The following is a 21,706-nucleotide window of genomic DNA, read 5'->3' on the forward strand; positions in this document are numbered from 1 at the left end:
CTGCGTGCTGCTGGGGGGGCTCTGGGGAACACGGGGGGGAGGAGGAGGAGTGATGGGGACGGGCTGAACCCACCCTAAATGCCCCCTGTTCCTGGGAGCGCTTTAAAGGGGGACCCCCCGCGCCCCCTTCATCCCCCATTCAACTTACAGGGCGCCCCGCAGCGATGCCTCTCCCCGCACTGCGCATGCGCGGCCTTCTCCAGGACTCCATTTCCCAGCATCCCCCGCTCCCCACCCCCCCCCCTCTCCCTTTTCCCGGCAGCCCCCGCGCCTCCTTCCGGGCGTGTGGCGGGGCCGTGAGGCGGCGGCGGCGGGCGGGCGGGGGCCGGGCCCCGCTCGGGCCATGGCGTCGTGCGCCGACATCCTCCGCAGCGAGTTCCCCGAGCTGGACGGCGAGGTCTTCGCCTACGTGACGGGTGAGGGCGGCCCCCGAGCCGTCCCGGTACGGTGTAGGGGGGGGAGAAGCGGGGAGGCGTGGCGGAAGGCGGCTTTCCGCCGGCCGTGTCGCGATTGTCCCCTCTCATGTCGCGACATGAGGGGGGAGGAGGGAAAGGGGTGTGTGTGTGTGTGTGTGCAGCGCCGTGTGCCCGCAGGGATCCTGCACAGCAGCGGCGGGGACTTCGAGTCGGTGGACGAGCTGGTGGAGGCGGTGGGCGAGCTGCTGCAGGAGGTGGCGCCGGCCGGCAAGGACGAGGGCGCCGTGCGGGAGGTGTGCCAGCGGCTCTTCAACGCCCTGCAGCTGTGAGCGGCCTTCCTCCTCCTCATCCTCACCCTCCTCATCCTCCTCACCCCCCTCATCCCCTCCTCACTCCTCTTCCTCGCCCGCAGGGATGAGGGCCGGGCGCAGCGCTGCAGCCAGGTGCTGCTGGATGCCCCCATCCAGCTCTCGCAGATCACGGATGGGTACGGTGAGTGCTGCCTGCAGTGTGCTGCCCAGAGGGCTCACGGGGTCCCCAGGGAGCTGTCACCCTTCCCCAGCTCCCCCTTGCCTCACCCAGCGTCTCCCCGCAGATTCCAACGCGGACCTGCTGCCGGGGCTGCTGCTGAAGAGAGGCCAGGCGTCGGTAAGCACAGCGCTGCGTCCTTCTCGTAACCCACTGGGAAGAACTCACACCTGGGGCTGCGGGGTCACGCTCTGCCCCGTCACCTCACCCTCTGTGAGCAGCCGGGGCTGAGGTGTGCAGTTGTAGGGCTGCTGCTCCCTCGCGGCAGCCGCCCTGTGAGTTGTGATGCTCTCGGTCAGGTAAAGAGGCTCGGTGGGAGTTAGCAGCTCGTTAATCTGACCAGATTTGTTTTGCTGTTGTTTCTTAATGAGCTTCGAAGCGCGGTTGTGTCGCTGAGAGCGCGGCTTGCCTGACTTCATGAGGGACTTTGGTTTCTGCAGCAAGGCTCTGGGTTGTGGAATCGGGGTGTAGGGGGTGACCTTGCTGCACGTGGTGAGGGAAGAAGCCCTGAGATGCGATCAGGGGTCAGGGAGTTAGCACGGAGCTGCTGTTTCCAGAGGGCTGTGGGGAGGTTGTCAGCCCAGCTCTAAAAGCGGCTGGGGGTTGTGATTTGGGAAGATGGGGAGCAGAAAAGTTTGGAAGTCGTTACGCTCTGTGGCGTGCAGGAAATCAGAACGCCCTTGCCAAAAAAAGTGTGAAGTGGCTCAGGAGCGGCCCGGGGTGCCCTCTGTGCTGGCTGTGCCGAGGTCTGGGCACGAGGAGGATCTACAAAGCCAGGACATCGGCAGCTGCACGGGGCGGGCAGCGTCTCTGCTGGGTGCTCTGCTGCAGAGCTCTCCTCCCGGGGCTTCACGTCGAGCACAGAACCACGTGCCCAGAGCCGAGACCCAGGGCAATCCCCGCGTGGCTGAGGGGGGCGGCTGGCAGCTGCTGCTGGGTTTGGCGCTGGGGCTGTTGCTCCTCGGTTTGTCGTCTGGCTCTTGCAGCTGCAGCTCGGGAAGGATTTTCAGAAAAAACTGGCAAAGGTTCAGATCCCTCGAGTTTTGGAGGATGGCTTACGGGGAGACTGAGGGAGCTCAGTGTCGTTTATGGGGTGACTTCACCTACCTGTAGGAACCGGGCTGCAGAGCTGGCTTGAGATGCCTGGGAGGGCCTTTGGTCAGCCACAAGCATTTGACTCGATGCAGGAATAAACTGGAGTGGGCTGGGAGCCTGGCAAAGGCCAGAGGCTGTGTTAAAATGCTTGGCTTCTTTTTGCCTTCAGATTTAATTAAACGCTCTTTGGCTCTGTCTTGATTGATCTGCTGCGTAACCTGAGTTAGTTCCAGGCTGGCTAAAGTTTAACAGGCCGGGGAGGGGCAGTGCCTGATGGTAGGGGCTGCGGGGGAGGCGCTGGGGCAGCAGGTCCGTGTTGAGGTGCCTGGGCTGACCCATAGAACCAGAGAAACTGCCCGTGGGAAAGAGCATTCGGGTTAGGGTCAGCCAAACCCCGTGCTCGCTGAGGCAGAACTGCTGCATGATTTAGGACTTCAGTCCTGAAGTGACTTCCTGGCCTGATTAGCTTCCTCAAAACGAGCTGGAGTCTGTCCTGGTTCCCCTGTCCTGTCTCCCTCCTGCTCTCCCTTCCCCTGGGCAGGTGGGGCTGGCTGAGCTCCTTTCTCTCGGAGTTGGGGTTTGGGGGCTTTTGCTGAAGATGCTCTCTCTGTAAACTCTGGTTGTGCCCCAGATGGTGGATGCCAAGAAACTGGAGAAGGCAGAAGCCAGGCTGAAAGCCAAGCAGGACCGGAGGATGGAGAAGGATTCCACCAAGTCATCTGGCCCTCTGTGAGTACGGAGGGTGCCTCCAGCACCCTGCCTGCTCTGCCGAGCGTGGCTGAGATCGGTTTGGGCTCAACTTTCCTGCTGAGCCCCCTTCTCTGTCTTCCGCCTGCCTGCAGGGTCCTCGAGGAGGCAACTGCCAGCCAGGCTGCCAGCAAGAAGGAGACTCGCATGGAGTCCTCAGGCAAGAACAAGTCGTACGACGTCCGCATCGAGAACTTCGACGTCTCCTTCGGTGAGCGGTGAGTGCAGAGGGGACGGTGGGACGGGCCCTGCTGGGCTGCAGGACGTGCTGAGGTGTGGATTGGAGAGCTCCGTGGTGGTTGCATGGCCTCAGCACAGCCTGGAAAGGTGCTGGGGGCAGGTGGCTGCTGGTTTCCTCTCTCCCCACGGGGCGGGATGAGCAGGGAGCTGTTTTTTTCCCTCCCTGCAGTGTCCTGCTGGCGGGAGCAGACCTCAACCTGGCGTTTGGCCGGCGCTATGGGCTGGTGGGCAGGAACGGGCTGGGGAAGACCACGCTGCTGAAGATGATCGCCAGTCGGAGCCTGCGCATCCCCTCGCACATAAGCATCCTCCACGTGGAGCAGGAGGTGGCGGGGGACGAGACGCCGGCCCTGCAGAGCGTGCTGGAGTGTGACACCACTCGGGAGAGCCTGCTGCGGGAGGAAAAGGAGCTGACGGCCAAGGTTAACGCCGGCAGGTGAGATATTGCTGGATTTCCAGCCCTTCTACAGCCTCTTGACCACGAAGTCTCGTTGTGAGATCTCTCCCTTCCAGTGGAGGACTCCAGCAGGGCTCGCTTTAGTCCTGCCTGGGGAGATCAGCCTCCCGCAGCGCTCAGCCCCTGACCCCAGTCCATCCCACGTGTTCCTCTTTGCTCTGCTCCAGGGGAGAAGGGACGGAAGGCGCCAGGCTGTCAGAGATCTACGCGAAGCTGGAGGAGATTGAGGCAGACAAGGCCCCAGCGAGGTGAGGTGACCCTGCAGGCACTGCTTGCTGTCTGCTGGCATGGCGAGATGTGCTTTGCAGCTTGGAAGGGTGATGCTGTGCCCCTGGCATCCAGCATGTGAGGACAGGGGCTCTTCTGGGTTAGAAGTACTCAAGCTTCCCCCAGAAGCCAGAGGTGTTGGGTATTTCTGCCCCAAATGGCTTGCGTTGTTGCTGCTGCTCCTCCCCAGGTTCCTGGTGGCTGGGGAACATTTCTGGGATGGTGGTGGCTGTAACTCTCCTCTTGGCCAAAGAGCTGAAAGCTTTTTGGGAATCAATTCACGTGGGTGCTGTGCCTTGCTGGGCTGCATTTCCCAGCCAAACGCTGCTCTTGGGCATAAAGGGGAGTTTTTGTGCACCAGGATGGACTTAAGCTATGTAGGAGAGTGGGTCAGGACCTGAGGCCGGGCTCTGTAGGTGCACGGTGTGCCACCTTCCTGTTCTCTCACCTTTCCCCCAGGGCGTCTGTCATCCTCGCTGGGCTGGGCTTCAACGCCAAGATGCAACAACAGACAACCAAGTAAGTGCCCAGGCTTTGGACAGCAGAGACTTAAATTAAATGGGTTTGGGCAGAACTCGTGCTGTGCCTGCAGGGACGAGCTGTCCGTGGCTGACAGCAGAGAGAAAAGGGCGGTGGGGAGCAGGGAGCCAGGCAGGCGGGGTTGTTCTGATTAAATTCTAACCCCCGGGTACGACCTTTTCTCTCCTCAGAGAGTTTTCTGGAGGCTGGAGGATGAGACTGGCCTTAGCCAGAGCCCTGTTTGCCAGGTTGGTGGCCAGTTGTTAGCCCTCCTTGCTGTCCGTGCTGCAGAGGGCAGGGGGGCTGCCTTGCCTGGCTGTTCTCTCGACTCAGCCTCTCGGGGTGGGAGGCTTTCGAGGCATCAGGGCTCTGGACGCACGGTAAAACGTGCTTTGCGTTGACCCTGTGCTCTTTTTGCTCCTGATGCTTCTCTTGTTTTCCCTAGGCCAGATCTCCTTCTACTGGACGGTAAGTTGATCCCGGGAGCCCTTCTACCCCTGCCGCCGGGCCTGCCCGTGCCCTTGCTGGGTTGGGAACACAGCGTGGCCTTTAGCTGCCTGCTCAAAATAGCCCTGCGTGACAGGGCCGGTGCTCGCAGGGCTGTCACTGCGCCCTGGGGATGGCATGAAGCCATCCTCAGCCAGGAAACCTGCTCGGGCAGCCCCCCTGGCTGCCCACTAGCCTTTCCTATGTAAAAAAGACATAACCCAGTCCTCCCAACCCCTCCTAACCTCAGCGCCTCTCTCTTCCCTCAGAGCCCACCAACATGCTGGACGTGAGGGCCATTTTGTGGCTGGAGAACTACCTGCAGGTACAGGGCGGTGCGGGGCAGCGCGAGCCTTGGCCACGGCTCCTGTGCGCTGCAGGGGCTCCGGCCCTGTGCTGTGCTCAGCAGCCAGGGGACAGGGACAGCCTCACGGGCTGCGTGGTGGCATCGGGCCCCGTGCTGCGGCTCGATGACGCTCAGGCTCCCTCGGGTCTCCCTCTCGCTGTCTCCTCCAGACCTGGCAGTCGACCATCCTCGTGGTGTCCCACGACAGGAATTTCCTCAACGCGGTGGCCACGGACATCATCCACCTGCACTCGCTGCGGCTGGACGCCTACCGGGGGGACTTTGAGAACTTCATGAAGACCAAGGAGGAGCGACTGAAGAACCAGCAGCGGGAGTACGAAGCGCAGCAGCAGTACCGCGAGCATATCCAGGTACTGGGGGACACCAGTAGGGTTTGGACACTCTTCTTCCAGCCTTGCCCCTTTCTCCCTGCTTCTAGCGAGCCTCCCAGGCTGCCCTGCTTCCAGTAATCTCTGCTCTTGGAGTTTTCATCGCTGTTCAGTCTTGCAGTGACCTGTGGCTGAACGAGCCCGGGGGTTCTCTGATGCTTTTTTGTCACTTGTAGGTCTTCATCGACCGCTTTCGGTATAACGCGAACCGGGCGTCCCAAGTACAGAGCAAGCTCAAGCTGTTGGAGAAGCTGTGAGTGCCTGTCCTGCTCCCCTCTGGAGGTTGGGGGAGGTGTTAGGTGTTGATGGGAAGAACTGGATGTTCCCAGGTGGTCCCCAGGGCCCTGGAAGGCGCTGTGTGTCTGGAGGGATGGGGGTGGCTTGGATTTGGGGCGCTCTGTCTCTGGTCCGGAGGCTTTGCCTAGGATGAGGCTTCACAGAGCTGGGCTGCTGGTGTGGGGACAGTGCAGGGCTCCTCAGTTACACCTCTTCCCTCTTGCAGGCCGGAGCTGAAACCTGTGGACAAGGAGTCTGAGGTGATGATGAAGTAAGTGTCCCTTTGCTTGCAAGGGACCCGGCTCCCTTTTCGCCCTGAGCTCCTCCTGGGATAACCACTGCTCCTCCTCCAGCACGGGGTCTGGATGGGCCCCCATGCTCAGGCTGGGCTCCTTCTGCGTCCCCTCCTCGTAACCATCCCTCCCAGAGGCCCTGCATGCTCGGGAACCCCCTTTGCCACCTGCAGTGGTTGTCCCAGGGGGGCTGGGAGCAGGGTCTCTGAAGTCCCTGGCCAGCTCTCACCTCTTCCTGCCTTCCCAGGTTCCCCGATGGCTTTGAGAAGTTCTCCCCCCCCATCCTGCAGCTAGATGAAGTAGATTTCTGCTACGACCCGAGTCACTACATCTTCCGTTCCCTCTCTGTCTCTGCTGACCTGGAGTCCCGCATCTGTGTGGTAGGTTTAGGACTGCAGGGGAAGGGTGGCTGCGAGGGGCCGTGGCTGTCCCCACTCGAAGCAGAGCCAGCTTCCACGTCAGGTCAGGCTGCTCAGGTCCTTGTCCAGTTGAATTCTGGATGAAATATTCCTCCCTGGGGACATCCAGATGAGGCTGGGACCAATTAATCCTTGGGCTCGAGGGCTGGGGAGGGAACGTGCTCCAGCAGTGCTGTGCGTGCAGCTCCTCAGCGATAGGAACGCAGCTTCCAGGTGGCTGGAGCCACTGGTTTGGCACTCATCCTGCCCCTTCCACTGCGTGATCATCCAGGAGAGCTGAATTCCCTGATCACTGCCCCCCTCTCCGTGGTACCTTTGTGGGTTTCATGTTCTCCAATGCTGCTGCTGCTGCTTCTCTAGGTTGGGGAGAACGGAGCTGGCAAATCGACCATGCTAAAGATCTTAATGGGGGAGCTGGCACCAGTCAGAGGGATCAGGCATGCTCACAGGTACCTGGTAGGAAGGGCTGGGGGACTGGGGGGAATGGTGCAGCTGGGGAGGGCTCCGGGGCTGTGCTTTGGGGTGATGGCTGCTGCTGTGATGAGGATGGGAGCCGCACGCCCCCCTCTTGTGCCCCTTTCCTGTAGCTGCAGCTGGGAGTGCTGCGGTTACAGCGCCCGGTGCCAGTTCCCCGTCTCTCTCCTCCTCCTGCAGAAACCTTAAGATCGGCTATTTCAGCCAGCACCACGTGGATCAACTGGACCTGAACATCAGTGCTGTAGAGCTGCTGGCAAGGAAGTTCCCAGGTGGGTTTTGGAGAAATGAGGAGCTCTGGGCCACTGGAATCTCCCCTGCCACGCAGATCGATTTGTCCCTTAGACAAATTTGTCCCTGCTTGTGTCAGTCAGCCTTTTCCACACAAACCCTCCGCTCGGGCACTGCCTCCGAGCAGCTGCCAAATCCCTCGGCTGCCTGGCCTTGATGCGGGCCAAGGGCACTGCAGGAAGCTCCAGCTGGCCCCAAGGTCCCGGGATGCTCGTGTGCCATATCTGTGTTGTGCCGTGCTCCCGCAGGGAAGACGGAGGAGGAGTACCGGCATCAGCTGGGGAGCTACGGCGTCTCGGGGGAGCTGGCCGTGCGCCCTGTGGCCAGCCTGTCTGGAGGGCAGAAGAGTCGAGTGGCCTTTGCGCAGATGACAATGTCCTGGTAATTCCCTCCCACACCTGGGAAGTTTGTGCGGGGCCGCATCCTTGGGGCCCTGCTTCACCGGGAGGAAGGGAGAGGAGATTGGGGAGGGAGATTGTCACCTGCTGGGGACCGTGGGGGAGGAGGCAGGCGGTTTTCTGCTGCTGCTTTGAGCTCAGAAGGTGTCCCTGGAGCTGGGCAGCACAGACCCTGGGGCCATGCAGTGCCCGTGGCTGTGACTTTACGTGGTTAAAGCCATTGCCTCGACTCCTCCCTGCATGGAGGGCCCAGCAGTGCGCAGGGGCGCGGGCAGGGTGCTCAGGGCTGTCTTCTCTTCCAGTCCAAACTTCTACATCCTGGATGAGCCGACAAATCACCTGGACATGGAGACCATCGAGGCACTAGCGAAGGCACTGAACAAGTTCCGGGTAAGGCTCGGCAGCCGAGATCTCCCATTTTTCTAACACTTCCTGCATCCTCCAGCTTGGGTGACTCAGTTTTTCAGCCAGGAGCGGACCATGAAATTCCAGTGGTGGTTTCAAGTCCAGGAGATGCGGTGGGATGCTGGTCGCATTTCTGCCTTAGCTGTCTGTCCTGGTGGCTTGTTTCACTTGTTGATTTTGGCTGAGAGAAGCAGCAGCGAGCCAGAGCACAGCTTGTCCCCCATCTTGGCCAGCCACCTACGGGCTGTGACCGCTCCCCTGCTGCTGCGTGCAGCGCCCAGCCCTGCCTTGGGGCCCTCGTGGCTGTTCCTCAGGCAGGTTTTTGTGGCTCAGAGCTGAGCCTCCAGGTAGCACTGTAATGAACCCGGTTCTTGCTGTTCTGTACTTGCCCGGGTTAGGTCATTTTCCCTACAACAGAAAAACGAGGTTACTCAGGGCCTTGTCCCGTCACCTTTTGGCTGTCGTTGCCTCCAACTAGAATTTCCATCCTCAAATTTTGTCAGAGGTCCAGAGAGCCAGTGGCAAACCCCGTGCTTGCCCTCAGGGAAGGGAACCTAAGCATTTGCTGTGCACGTGCCTCCTCCGCACCAGATCTGTCCATCCCAGCTGAAGGCAGGAAAGCCCTTAGGCAAGGCCGGAATTGGTGGCTGGCTGTGAAGCACCGTGCCTCTCCCCAGTGCAAGTGGAAACCTGAAGTCCCGTTTCTGGCTGGAAGGGCACAAAGGACCACGTGCGGGGTCCCCTCAGCTCCTTTTCTCTCCTCCTGTGTTCGCAGGGTGGTATCATCCTGGTGTCCCACGACGAGTGCTTCATCCGCCTGGTGTGCCAGGAGCTGTGGGTGTGCGAGAACGCCACCGTCACCCGCATCGAGGGCGGCTTCGACCAGTACAGAGACATCCTGAAGGAGCAGTTCCGAAAGGAGGGTTTCCTATAAGCGAGGCCGGGGGGGGCCCAGCCTGCCCGAGGAGGCTTCGGGCGCTGCAGCCTCCAGCCACGCCGAGCCCGGCGGAGCGCCGAGGAGGTGGCACGGACCCCAGCCACGCCATCCAGCTGCCACCCGAACTGCTCTCCCCTCCTGCCCGGCCGCCCGTGCAAGGACAGCGAGGGACCGGGAGCTGCGGGCGCTGCTCCTCGTGGGCGCTGCCTGCGCCGTGCTCCAGGCCTGGGCCGTGCCTGGAGCTGCTGCTCCGCTGGGATGAGGAAAGGAGGTGTCCCCCCACCCTGGTTGTAACTCCGTGCTCGCGAGGGCAGGAGAGGAGCTGTTCTCCTTTCTTCGCTTACCCCCACTGCCTTTTTCTTTCTTTTTTTTCTGGTTAACTTGTGCGCACTGGTCAGATTCCCACACTGTGTTTCTCTCCCCAGCTCTCCTACGCTCCCGTCCCCTCTGCTGCCCGGGCGGGAAGCGAGACCTTTGCTGCTACAACCACCCCCAGCCTCTTCCCAAACCCCTGGAAGCACCGGGGGCGAGGGTTCGCTTCGCCTGTCCCCCTCCCGGGGGGCTCGCCTGCGTGCCCCCACGGGGTGCGGGGTGCGAGCGGGCCCCTCCGGCACGGGGGGTGGCGGTGTAAATAAAAGCAGAACGCTACTCGGTGTGCCTCAACGTGTCCTTGGGGAGATTTTTTGTTTTAGGGTCGGGGGGCTCGCTGCCAACCTCAAACCTCAGGGGGGTGGGTAGGGGCTGGGGGGGGGGGCACTGTGAGCTTCACCCCCTGGATCCGGCTGTGCTCTGCGGGCAGCGGGGGCTGGAAGCAAAGCGGAGGGGACCGGGGGGGACCCTTAGGGGGGCTTCATCCCCCGGGGGGGCTTCATCCATGGGGTTTTTGGGGGGACGGGACCCGCAGCCAGGCGCCGCCTCCGCCTTCCCCGCCGCCCCCAGGTGGGCCCGCCCCTGCGGCCGGGGCGGTGCTGGCGGCCTCGCTCCGACCGGCGGCGGGCACCGAAAGGAGGAGGAGGAGGAGGTGGAGGAAGAAGAAGAAGAAGGAGGAGGAGGAGAGGGGAACCGGCCCGGTTGGGGTCCGCTGCCCGCCGGTCCAGCCTCGCCCGCGGGCGTTATGAGCACCGGCGGGGAGCGGCCGTGCCCCCGCGGCCGGCCAGGCTCGGTGGGGAGCAGCCCCGTGCCCAGCCCCGGCTCCCCGGGGCCCGAGGAGGTGAGCGGGGGGGGAACCGGCACCGGGACCGGCACCGGGGGGGGCACCGGGACTGGGATCGGGACCGGCAGCGGGACCGGGGAGGGTTGGGGGGTGCTGGGGGGCGCTGCGTGGGCGCCCTCCCCGCGTGGCCCCGGGGGGTGTGTGGGGGTGTAGGGGATGTGTGGGGGTCCTGTGGGGTGTGGGGGGGCTCTGAGGGGATTTTGGGGGGGTCTCGGCGTGCTGTAGGGCGGGGGGGAGCTGCGCGGAGGTGCCCCGGGGTGGGGGTGACCCCGCGTGTCCGCCGCCGTGCCCGGCAGCCGTGTGGGTGTGCGGGCACGGAGGGGGGGGTTATGGGGTGGGTGAAGGGGTTTGGGGGGGATTTGGGGTATCGGGGAGGGGGGGAGCAGAGCCCGGTTCCTTGCGGGGCGGGGGGCGGCCGGCCCGGGCAGCCCGGGAGCGCGGGCGCCATCTTGGGAGCGATCAGGTGTCGGCGGGGACCCCGGGCGGGGAGGGGACGGGGCTGAGGGGGGGGCACCGAGGGGGAGCCCCCCACAACCCGCACCGGGCCCCAAAAGGGTCTGGGGGGGTCGAGGGGGGGGGGTCGGGAGCCGCCGTTCCCCATCCGCAGGAGGGGTTGGGGCCACGCGAGGAGCCCCCGCCGCGCTGCCGGTACCCCCGGTGCGGGGGGGGATGTGGGGTTTTTTGAGGGGGGAACCCCAAAAATAGACCCCATACAGCCCCCCGGGGGCCCACCCGGCAGCGGGGGCACCGGGCAGCCCTTCCCTGTGGGTCCCTTGGCACACCGGAGGGCGGCTCCCCGGAGTTTTATCTCCCAGACTTTGCCCCCCCCCCGGGGGTCTCAAGGGGTCCCCTTTTGGGGTGCTCCCCCAGTTGCTGGCCCCAACTGGTCCCAGTCCCGTTCCCGGGGCGGGGATCCTGGGGCGTTGAGTCAACGCCGCGCTGTGGGGTTTCTGCCGGCTGTGGGTGCGCCCCTGCCATAAATGAGGGTTTTAAGGAAGGGGCCGTCGCCGCCGAGCTGGGTTCGGGATGGGGGGGGGTAACGGGGGGACGGGTGTTGGGGGGACCCCGGTGTTTGGTGCCGGGATGGGGCGGGGGTGTAACCACCGAGTGCCGTTTGTCGCAGCCGCTGCAGAAACGGCAGAGAACCGTGGAGGATTTCAACCAGTTCTGCACCTTCGTTTTGGCTTACGCCGGCTACATCCCCTACCCCGAGGAGGTGAGTGGGCTTGCGGGGTGATCCTCCTCCCTCCGGGTGTCCTGTTGTTACACACCCGGCTCCTGATCCCCCGCTGGAGGTCGGGGAGGGTCATTCTCCATCCCCGTTCCCTTTCTCCGTACCCCGAATGCCCGCGCTGTGGTGTCTCCTGCTAGCCCTGCCTCTCCCCTGCTTGCAGAACGAGCCCTGGACCCACGGCGGCAGCATGAGCCCCCAGAACAGCACGGGGAGCACGCAGGACAGCGATAGCTGGGCCTCCTTGCCCTCCTCCGACTGCCAGCTCCTGGCGGACGACAGGAGGAGCAGGACGGCCGTGGCCAAGGGGGCTGCGGACGGCAGCCTGCTCGCCGACTGCCCGGCCTTCCCCGCCGGCTTCTACGAGATCCGGCCCCCGCAGAGCAAGAGGAAGAAACCTCCAGCGAAGAAACTCGTTTTGGAGCAGGAGGTGGAGAAGAAGGCGCCGCCGAGCGCTGGGAAAAGCTCGGTGCTGGACCAGGACCAGGGGAAGGAGCCGGCTGCGCTGGAGGGACAGGTGCCTCCTGGCAAAGAGCCGTTCTCGGAGCCCCCCATCGAGCCGGCCGGGGACCCCCAGCCCAGCGCCCCTCTGGAAGAGCCCCTGAAGGAGGAGAAGGACTGGCTGCATGGAGAGCAGGGGGCAGAGAAGCCCGCAGGAGATGAGCCGCAGCTAAAGGAGCACGAGCAGTGCTCTGGAGGCGCGAAGAGCCCCAGTTCTTGTAGTACCTTGGACCAAAGCGAAGGGGAAGATACAAGCAGAGGGAGCTCTCAGCTTGGTGGTGAGTGTCTGGGGAGCGGAGCTGTGTTGCGGTCGGTGCCAAATATTGTCCCTGCCTCGGCCAGAGCTTCCCACATGGGATGCGGGGAGAGCTTGCAGGTGGTCCTGGCCTCTCCTGGTGAGGGGCTTCAGAGAAAGTCAGAGGGACCTGGGATGCTGCAGAGCAAGGGCGGGGAGCTTTGGAGGCTCTTTAGTACAGTGAGTGGTACAGACCTGAAATGGGGAGTGGGGTGTAAGGGTGCCTTGCTGATCTGTTTTAACTTTTCTTTTTTCTTTTCCCCTTTTGCAACTTCAGCAGTTGAATTCGCAGCGGCTCCCAACACCAAAGCAGAAGGTGAGTGGGGGCTCTCCTGCTCCACTGGCTGTGGCTTTAGAGGTGGTGCTGTGCCCTTGGAGGCTTTTCCTTGGGGGGCTGCTCAGGCTGCAGCGGGGGTGTGCTGGTGAGGTGAGTGCTGAGCGGTGTCCCTCTCTCCCCGACCAGACGACGACGCCTGGGATCTGATCACCTGCTTCTGCCTGAAGCCCTTCGCGGGGAGGCCCATGATCGAATGTAACGAGTGTGCCACCTGGATCCACCTCTCCTGTGCCAAGATCCGCAAATCCAACGTGCCTGAGGTTTTCATCTGCCAGCGATGCCGCGACGCCAAGCAGGAGATCCGCCGCTCGAACCGAGCTCGGACGGTGCCCCGCAAGCGGTTCTGTGACTGAGGCTCTTCCAGAGCAGGGAGGCTGGGGGGCCCCTTTTTAAACCGAAGGCTGTAGCTCAGTCTGGCTAGACAATCAATGCACAGTAACGGCAGGGGAAGGGCTGGGCCGCGGTGCTGGGCTGTCCCCCTTGCCCTTCTGCCTCCTGGGAGCTGCCGTCCTCCCCGGGGGCCGCGTTAACCACGGAGCTCGGTGACCCCAGGGGCATGGGGGGAGAAGAGCCATGCACTAGGTCGCTCAGAAACATCTCTGTCCTTGCACAAACCTGGCTCAGTGCCTTTCCCCCAGGCCAGCCGAGGAGAACCTAGTCCAAGTAGTTTCCCTGTGGTGTGGTGGAAGCTTACACTTATCCCGAGATGTGACTCCCCTTCCTCCTTTTTCCTCACCGTTGTCCTTGCCTTGGGCCTCGGGGTGAGCTGCGATGGCAAAGCCCCAGTGACCCGATCCTCTTCCAGCACAGAGATGCAGCCCAGGCAGGCCTCTTCCATGCAGTGTGCCCTCTGGGATGGGAGGGAAGGAATATTGCTCCTGCCAACACCTGAAGCAGACTGGGCTGCTCTTCCCTGGGGGTTTGGTGTCCCACCTCTGGCTCATCAGCCTTGTAGGCTGCGCAGGGGAGGCCCTGCCCCTGTCCGGTGGTGCTCCTGATTTTGGTTGCTGTGCACAAGGCCCCAAGATAGTCCGAGTAGATTGTTAGACGAGTTGTTCTTGCCGAGGAGTCCTCCTCGGTTCACATTCTCCAGTTGCACTGAAGTCTCCTGTTCAAAAGGGATGTGGGGTTTGTGGTAGGAGACCCAAACGGTTTACCCTCAAAACTGGTAGGGCTGGGGAGCCCTAGAGAAAGGGGAGCAGGGGAGGTTTGGGTGGTTTCCATGTTTTCCAGTTTAAAAGAATTGAACCTTGTCCCCTGTGGCCACCTCCTGCCTGCAGGTGAAGCATCGGCTTAAGCAGCAGCTGGATGCTGAGCCCTGGGTCCGATGCAGCCCAGGTGCAGGAGGGCCTTGCTTCCGAGCGCTCCCTCCTGCAGAGAAATTGTTGGTTTCTCTTTTTTTTTTTATTATTATTATTTTTTCCTGGACACGTAGAGTGAAGTCTGATATCTTGTCAAGGGCAGGCCCTCAGCCCCTTCTGCTATGCAACTGCTGCTCCGGAGGCACGGGGCCTGCCCGCTCCAGGCCTCCTCCAAGTTTCAGAGCGGAAGGGTTTTTTCCCCATCACCCTCCTCCCTCTGGGAGCGGTGTGTGTGTGCGTGCACCGACGGTCTGCTCCCACCTCCTCCTCCTCACAGCCCCTCCAAAGAGCCTGGCCCACGTGCCTTCTGCACTTTCCAGGGGGGGGACACAGACCCCGACTTGCCAGTCCCATCACTATTTCTCCTAACTGGGTTCTTTCCTACTTGCACATCTGGTTACTGTGGGACCACAGGCTGGGGGAGGGTGGGGGGCAGCCCCCCGCCACCCAGCAACCCCCCAGGCTCGTCCCTGTGCCTCTCCTCCTGTGGAAAGCCTGGGCCCCAAAAGTGCTTTATGTTTTTATAGTTACTTTGTATGGATATGTAAAATAGCAAAATTCTGGTCCTTGCCCTGTGGAGTGTGGCTGGAGTCGTCTGTATATAATAAAGTACTTTTGCCATAACGGGGGTGGCTTTGGCGTATTTCTCCCTCCCCTGGGTGAATTTTGGGGTGCTCTTATGGAACTGGGGCAGCCCTATGGGGCTGGCACCTCCAGGCTGCCTCAGCTCACAGGGAGCTGCCCTGAGACACAACCCATGAGCTCCCAGCCCAGACAGGGAGCTGGGCACTGCTGGCCAGGGGCTGTCTGGCCAAAATCAAACACTTCCAGCTGTGAACCCCCCCATCCAGGTAACCCCCCAGCTGTACAACCACCAGAGAAGATGCAATCCAACACAGGTTTTATTTAACAGAGCGAGCCATGCTGCAAAGGGGTGATGCTCACCTCCCTGCCCTGCTGCGGTGCGTGGAGTGTGGCACAGGAATCTCTTCCAGAGCCTCCCTGCTGTGGAGGTCACCTCAACAGGCACCCCCGTCCCCATCCTGCAGCCAGTGCCCCCTTTCTGAGTGCCCTGGGACGGCTCCAGGGCCAGCAGGGCTGGTGGCTCGGGAGGAACGGTGTCCCCGCTGTGACCGCTAAGGCACAACGTGATTTACCTCAAAGGCTTTGATTTGCTCTCGGGCTCTAAAAAACCCTCTGTGATTCTGTTCCCATTCCAGAGAAGAATTAAGGATTAGTCCTGACAGTAGTGTAGGTGCTGAAGGATCCAGTTTTCCCCACAAAATGAGTCCATTATTCATTCCAGTGCAGAGGGATCTGGCATTCCCCGCAGGTGGGCTCGGTGTGTGCTGGCTGCCATCAGAGTGCTGTGGGCTTGAACTGGTGGGCAGTGAGGAGTATAGGGCCGTGCTGGACAGGCTCTAGGACTTTTCTCCTTCATTGGGCAGATGAAGTCATTACTGGCAGACCCCTTACCGAAGCAGGCCCTTCTGGTGCAGATTCTTCCATCCCGATGCAGCAGCGCTGGGGCAGAGGCAGTGAGTGGCTGAGAGACAGCAGAAAACTCAGGTGCAGCTTCTATTCTAGGGGCCCAAGCTGGGTTTGTGCGGCCAACCCAAAGCCAAGCGAGCATCCTGGAGAGCAAGGACGGGCATCTACTCCTCCTTGGCCCACACAGAGCCGCCGGCCTGCTCCTCCAGGTGGGGGATCACGGCCTCGGTGTAGAACTTCTCCAGCTTGGGCACCGTCTGCCCCCAGAACTCGTCGTCGAACTCGACGGGGGCCACGGCCGTCTCCTTCTTGGTGTGCACCACGAAGTCAGCCTTCCGCATGCCGGCGGCCGCCATCTGGCACTGCACCTGGGTGAAGTAGTCGTGGTCCCGCTTCAGCGCGTAGGAGTCGCCGTCCACCCGCAGGCAGAAGTCCCGGTCCTTGCAGGCCTCCCTCACCGTCCTGTTGCGGTGCTTGTAGGGGCACTTCACCTCCAGCAGCCCCAGCGGCTTCCCCGTGTCCGCCTCGGTGACGACGCCGTCGGGGCTGGCGGCGATCCACGTCTTCTCCTTGTGGATGAAGAGGCCGCAGTCCTCCACCCGCACCGGCCGGCCCACCTCCTGCGACTTGAGCTGCTCGTAGGCCCTCACGGCCGCCTTCTCGTTGCGGATGCCCCACGACATGGCCGGCGTCTGCGCCGTGGGGCCGGGGCTCACCACCGCCTTCAGATACGACCGCGGCACCTCGTCCGTCCGCCCGTTGGCGAACTTGCTGCCGGCGATGCGGGGCACCACCGAGGCCGTGATGCGGTTCTCCCTCCACTCGTACCACTTGGGGTTGTTGCGTTGGCCCCGCGTCTCCTTCTCCACCCGGGGGATGTCCTGGCTGTCCAGGGGGGCCAGGAACCGGGACGAAGCCTTGCCGGGGCACGGCTCAGCCTTCGCTTGGCCTTCAGCTCCTTTGGCTGCCGTCGTCTTCCTCGTGCTGGCGGAGGAGCCCCCGCCGGCCGCTCCACGCTGCTCCCCGGCATTGCCTCGTGCCCCACGGGACGCCGCCGCCGTGGATTTTGGCTGGGACGAGCTGGGCTTCGCCTCCTGGCTCCGTCCGGCCACCGGCGTGCTCCTGGAGGCACGGGCGGCCGAGGCGGACGGCGGTGGGGCGGCGGGGGACGTTTTGGGGGCCGCCGCCGGCCGAGGGGACGCGGTGCTGCCAGCATCCTTCCTGGGCCGCCCCATGGCTGGGCTTCAGCGGGCTTCTCGCTGCGGGAGGGGGGACAGAAAAAGGGAAAATTCAGGGCAGATCGGGGCCGAGTTCCCTTTTTCCTTCTTCCTGCTTGGGACAAGCCTGGGCTCGCCTCGCCCGATCGGGGCTGCGGCAGCAAGGGGGGGACGGGGGGGGCTGCTCCGGGAACCGGGAGGCACCGGGAGGGACCGGGCTGACCCCCACCCGGTACCGGCACCCCCGGGCTGCTCCCCCCCGGTACCGACACCCCCGGTACCGACACCCCCGGTACCGACACCCCCGGTACCGGTCCTGCCGGGCTCTGCCCGCTAGAGGGAAGCAGCCTCCCGGGCGGGGCTGGGGGGGGGGGGGGGCACCGTATGGAAACCGGGAGCCCCTCGGACCCCCCAGGACCGACATCCCCGTCCCCATCCCCACCCCCGGTCCCCATCCCGGTTCCCGATCCCCCATCCCTGGGGGTTTGCTGCGGCTCTGCCCTCTCCCCCCCCACACCCCCCCTGCTTCCCAAAACCCCCCGATACCCCTCCCTTTCCCCCCCCGGTACCTTCCCCCTGGTGCCCCCGGTACCCCCGTCCCAAGCCGGCACCGAGGACCGGGCTCTCCCCCTCCGGGCCCCTCCCGTGCCGCCGAGTTCCGCTTCCCGGAGTGCGGCCGCCCCCAGCCGCCCGTGCCCGACCCTGCGCCCCCCCCCGGTGTCCTCCGGGAACCCCCGCCTGGGGCTGGGGCTGGATCAGCCCCGATCCGGCCCTGCGAGCCCCCCATGGGGGGGGCTGGGCTCACCCCCGGGGGGTACCAGGGTCCCTGTACCCCTCGGGGGTGTGCTGAGCATGCCCAGCATCTCCTCGGCTTTTGGGGTGGTTCCTCGGGTGGCCCTAAATTTGTAGGGTTTTGCAGTGATTTAGGAGCACCTGGGGGAGCTTCAGGGCGATAACGCAGCTCATTAAACCCACCACGAGCTACGGGGAGATTTGGGGAGTGCCACCCAGGCCGGGGCTCTGCCTTGGTTTGCTTTCCGTGGGATGCTGGCAGCAGGACTAGGGTCTGTAGGTGCCCAGCGGGGCTGCTGGGCCCACCCTGCCACACACTTGTAGGGTTTAACACCCAGCTCGGCTGCACCGAGCTCTCTCAGCTCTGTTTCCAGCCTCTCAGTGAGGGCTGCTCCCTGGCTGCAGCGGCGGAGCAGTGACTGTGCAGAACAGGCAGCGCACGGCTCTTGTCTCGCGCTGCTGCGAGCACGGTGATGGAGGCAGCCGGCCTCTCCCTGGGGCTGCCAGGTGGTTCGGGAGGCACCGCTGCATCCCCGACCCCGGGCACAGCTGCATTTACCCACCCGCTGTGGGGTAACGCTGGGGGCTGCCGACAGCATCAGCTGCATCCGAGCCCCGCGTCACCCCAGCTGGTGGCACCAACCCAGTGCTCGCGTTTAGAAGCTTTTCTTAGCGTCGCTTTGGCCTAGAAACAGTATCTCTGAGAAAAATCAAAGCTTGCATGTTGGTTTTTTTTTTTTGCTGGTGCTGGAGCGGTCGCGGTGCTCGCAGTGGGAGCCGGAGCCTTGCGCGTGCTGCAGGGTGCGTTGTGCCTTGGTGGCTCGCTGGGATAGTATCTGGCATGGGGAAATGTGTGGTTATGGGGTGGCACCCGGCATGGGGAAATGTATGGGGAGCCCCTGGCACCACAGCCCTAAACACCAGGGGAGCAGAGCAGCGGCACGCCTGAGTGCTGTGCAGAAGAGGGATTGGAGGCGGCGTGCTGGAGCATCCAGCGCAGGGGAAGGGAACGGCTCGGTGCACTCTTGCAGGCACCCAGGGGACCCGCAGAGTGCCTCTCCACCAGCTAATTGTGCTGGCTGAAGTGCAGCGTAACGAGCCGGGAGGAGGGAGCGTGCCCTGCGGTACCATGTGCGGCAAAAGGCGTCTTCCAGCGGAGGTTTCCATCCCTTGCTGCTTCTGCAACCGCCTCCAAATCCGGTGCTGAGGACCCCGAAGCCTGCGATGGTTTGTGGGTGAGATCCAGCCGATGCTCTGCTCCGAAATCACCTGCTGCTGAGGACCGGGGGCTGCTGGCCCTGCCGCTGCCACTTCTCCCTGCTCGCTGCCCGTTCAGCTCGGCTCTGCTCCGGGTTTGGTGAGGCTGTAACGGTGGGTTTGGTGCCGCACGAGAGGACGGTGCCTCCCCCGTGCATGCTCTATAAAAAGTGCAGCGGCAGCACAGCCCTATCTATAGCAGCACGGCGAGGGAGCTGCCTGGAAGAGGCAGTGCAGGGATAAGCCCCAAATCTGCTGTTTTTCTGCCCAGTCCTGCTCAGGCGGCGGTGGCTGGGGGACTCCCAGCGCCCCAGTCTGGGCTCAGCAGGATCTCCCTGCCAGCAGACGTGTCCTGCCTGTGCCAGCACCTCCTGGCCGCCCGCACCCTCCCCAGCAGACTTTTCGCCACGCTCTTCACCCAAAAGCTGAGCTCTCCCTGGTTCCCCCCAGCTTTTTTCCTGCTCTTCTTCAGGGCTGGGATCCCCCCGTGCCACGTGCAGGCTCCGTGGGTCCCCGGGGTGCCCGTGTTTGGGGCGGACGCCCTGCCTCGGCGCTGCGTGACGCCCACCTGGAGGCCTGGTCCCCTCGGCCACCCCCTGGGACCCCCCCGGTGCCACACGTGAGCGTGTCCCCCAGCCCTCCCCGGGGCCACGGTGGCGGGGATCGTGTCTCTTTAACGAGGCTGGGCTTGGAGCAGCCCTGGCTGCTGGCACAGGGAGCGAGGGATGGAGCAGCGGCGGTGAAGGAGTCGGTGCCAGAGCAGGAGCTGCAGCAGGAGGGGCGGCGGCACCGCTCGGCCCCGCTGTGCGGACCCCCACCCAAGGGGAAAGGAGCCCCCCCAAGGCAGAGGTTTCTCGTGGTGCTGAGCCTGCAGCCTCTGTGTCATCCTCATCCTGCAGGTAAGGCCTGGGGCAGGGGGATCGGGGCGCTTTGGGTTCACGCAGCCGCTGGTGGGGCAGCCCCGGATCGCAGGGGGGGGTTAGAAGGGAACCAAGCAGTGAAAGTGCTGAGACCACCAGGACTTTAAAGCCAGCACCGGTGGCTCTAATAACTGCAGGACCATCCCTCAAGGCATCAGCAGCCGGGCTGTGGGCTGTGCCACAAACACCCCGTGGCTGCAGGGGCAGCGGGAGCCTTCTGCAGGGCCCCCCTGCCGGCACGTCCCATGCTGGGGGGCTCCGTGGGGCTGGGGTGCTTCTGTGGGGGTGCACTGAAGGGAATTCCTGCTCCCTGGCACGGGGCTGTGGTTTTCCAGGGGGTTCAGTGGCTCAGGGGAGGGAAGAGCAGCAGGATGGGACAGAGAGGGGGGCGAGAGAGAGCTTTGAGCCAGCGGCAACGTGGCTGGGAAGCGTGCGCCGTGGTGGGCAGGGGGCTTCGAGGGGGGCAGTGTCTGTCCTGGACGTTTTCTGTGTGCCTGCACGCACCGTGCTCTGCTCCGCTCAGACTTTCCAGCAGGGAAATCAGTGAGGAGAGCACCTGGGGCTGGGGTCAGCACAGCTGATTGTGGTTCTGGGCAGCCCCCTGCCCGTGGTGCCTTTTGCCTTTTGCAGCCCCCGGGGAAATCCCACTGCCCTGGGCTCCCTGCCACATGGCTTGCCCCACAGGCAGCAGCCTGCCCCTGCTCCAGTGGCTGTGCTGGGGCAGATCCTGCTCCCAGGGCCTCACCTCCCAACCAAGCGATGCCCTGCAGCCAGGGCAGCACCCCCAAGCAGCAGGTGGAAGGATCCCCGTGGGGTGTTGCCGCAGGGACTCAGGACCCGGCCCCTCCATCCCGGTCGTTCACAGCCGTGTGCCACTGTCACCGCTCATCTCCAGTGGAAATTTCCACTGGGTTTGCCCCTGTTTGGGCCGAACTCCCCCTTGGCCCCGGCCAGGCAGCCGTCGGTGCAGCAGGTGAAGCTGTGCCGCTGTTCCCGGCTGCCTACAGCCGCCCCGTGAGCTCGGGCACCGCGCACGCCTGGCTTTCAGCAGCACCTGCCTGGAACAAATCCCCCTGCTCACAGGACAGACACGAAGTTATCCGGAGCTAGGGGCGAGCTGCTTCTCGCCTTAGTGCCCATCACAGCTCCGTGGGCAGGGAGGATGAGGAGGGGGCTGCGAAGGTGCCCGTGGTTGCACTGGAGGTGGGACCCGCTGGCGATGCCGCGCTGGCACCGGGGACAATTTGCTGCTCCAGGGGCTGTGGCCGGGGCGAGGACCTTCAGGTCTGGTTTTATTCATTACCTCGGGGCTTAGAGCAGCCTGCGGGAAGCGCGGCAGGGCCAGATGGGCCCTGTTTACCCTGGCAGTGTAAATGCAATGAGGAGTGATAAAAAGCAGCCGGGACAGCTTCTCCTCTAAGCCCGGTAAACAAGGCGGCGTGCCCCGGCCAGGGGGCGGCACGGCAAACAGCGGGCGCGTTGCTGAGCGCTGAGCCAGGTGCCTTGGGAACTAATGGAAGGGCTTTGGGGTGAAATCCCTCCCGAATGGCTCAGGGCAGCCGGGCGGGGGGGCGTCCTGCTCCCCAGAGCTGGGTGCTGCAGCAGAGTGCCCCCCGTGCGCTGCGAGAGCAGGAAGGGGCACCTGGCACATGGGGCTGGAGGTGGCGAGGAACGCAGGGTGACGGGGACGTGCCAGCACCACCCCAAGGTGCCAATCCAGGGGCACTCATCCCCTGTGACCCCATGGTTTCACTGGGATGCAGCCACGTCGCTAACACAGCCCCCTGGGGGATCCCTGCCCCGCGTCGGGCTCAGCTCCTGAGGTTCAGCCCTGCTCTGCCTTCAAGGATGCTCCAACCGAGGCACCCTTTGGACGAGGGCACCCCGCCTCGTGTTCCCGACGCCCGCACGAGCTGTTCCTGGGGCGAAGGCCACTGGGGTGCGGGGACCAGATGGTTTGCTTCTACCTGGCCTTGTCCTTGCCACGCGCTGAAACCCACAGCAGGACACGGCTGCTTGGTGTCAGGCGCTTGGGGATGTGGCGGGGGGGTGCAGAGCCACGCAGGCTGCCCCGAATATTTCACACAACTTGGTGACGGCAGGGGGTG

At 63.7% G+C, this 21,706-nt stretch overlaps 3 protein-coding genes across 4 annotated transcripts; 2 read left to right on the forward strand and 1 right to left on the reverse strand.

Moving 5' to 3' along the window:
• Positions 1-283: 283 nt before the first annotated feature.
• Positions 284-9,641, forward strand: ABCF3 (ATP binding cassette subfamily F member 3). Its single transcript, XM_084292429.1, has 21 exons — positions 284-416; positions 594-741; positions 829-908; positions 1,012-1,064; positions 2,671-2,768; positions 2,882-3,004; positions 3,196-3,462; positions 3,651-3,731; positions 4,210-4,269; positions 4,461-4,517; positions 4,715-4,737; positions 5,025-5,080; positions 5,272-5,472; positions 5,667-5,743; positions 5,993-6,037; positions 6,307-6,439; positions 6,839-6,927; positions 7,133-7,224; positions 7,492-7,624; positions 7,944-8,031; positions 8,822-9,641. Exons 1-21 carry the CDS (start codon positions 344-346, stop codon positions 8,978-8,980), a joined length of 2,136 nt encoding a protein of 711 aa, XP_084148555.1. The 5' UTR covers positions 284-343; the 3' UTR covers positions 8,981-9,641.
• A 386-nt stretch (positions 9,642-10,027) lies between these two features.
• LOC311212402 (PHD finger protein 13-like) lies at positions 10,028-14,533 on the forward strand. Its single transcript, XM_084291752.1, has 5 exons — positions 10,028-10,193; positions 11,320-11,412; positions 11,591-12,206; positions 12,501-12,539; positions 12,687-14,533. The coding sequence occupies exons 1-5, from the start codon at positions 10,098-10,100 to the stop codon at positions 12,911-12,913; spliced, it is 1,071 nt and encodes a 356-aa protein (XP_084147878.1). The 5' UTR covers positions 10,028-10,097; the 3' UTR covers positions 12,914-14,533.
• Positions 14,534-14,805: 272 nt separating this feature from the next.
• On the reverse strand, positions 14,806-17,283 carry LOC311212693 (uncharacterized protein). Of its 2 annotated transcripts, none has more exons than XM_084292231.1 (2): positions 17,199-17,283; positions 14,806-16,671 (listed from the first exon to the last, which is right to left on the reverse strand). In XM_084292231.1, the coding sequence occupies exon 2, from the start codon at positions 16,645-16,647 to the stop codon at positions 15,577-15,579; it is 1,071 nt and encodes a 356-aa protein (XP_084148357.1). In that variant the 5' UTR covers positions 16,648-16,671; positions 17,199-17,283; the 3' UTR covers positions 14,806-15,576. The 2 variants fall into 2 exon arrangements, with proteins under 2 accessions (XP_084148357.1, XP_084148358.1); XM_084292232.1 differs by having other exon boundaries at positions 17,222-17,276.
• Positions 17,284-21,706: the final 4,423 nt, after the last annotated feature.

The sequence above is a fragment of the Netta rufina genome, assembly GCF_964035555.1.
Source record: "Netta rufina genome assembly, chromosome: 9".
Taxonomy (NCBI): domain Eukaryota; kingdom Metazoa; phylum Chordata; class Aves; order Anseriformes; family Anatidae; genus Netta; species Netta rufina.

Bases quoted from the DNA above. Each gene is read 5' to 3' on its own strand.
- ABCF3 (XM_084292429.1), top strand. From the start codon at position 344: ATGGCGTCGTGCGCCGACATCCTCCGCAGCGAGTTCCCCGAGCTGGAC. The intron at 909-1,011 runs GTGAGTGCTGCC...GTCTCCCCGCAG, and splicing joins GCAGATCACGGATGGGTACG to ATTCCAACGCGGACCTGCTG. The intron at 6,038-6,306 runs GTAAGTGTCCCT...CTGCCTTCCCAG, and splicing joins GAGTCTGAGGTGATGATGAA to GTTCCCCGATGGCTTTGAGA.
- LOC311212402 (XM_084291752.1), top strand. From the start codon at position 10,098: ATGAGCACCGGCGGGGAGCGGCCGTGCCCCCGCGGCCGGCCAGGCTCG. The intron at 11,413-11,590 runs GTGAGTGGGCTT...CCCTGCTTGCAG, and splicing joins ACATCCCCTACCCCGAGGAG to AACGAGCCCTGGACCCACGG. The intron at 12,207-12,500 runs GTGAGTGTCTGG...TTGCAACTTCAG, and splicing joins AGGGAGCTCTCAGCTTGGTG to CAGTTGAATTCGCAGCGGCT.
- LOC311212693 (XM_084292231.1), bottom strand. From the start codon at position 16,647: ATGGGGCGGCCCAGGAAGGATGCTGGCAGCACCGCGTCCCCTCGGCCG.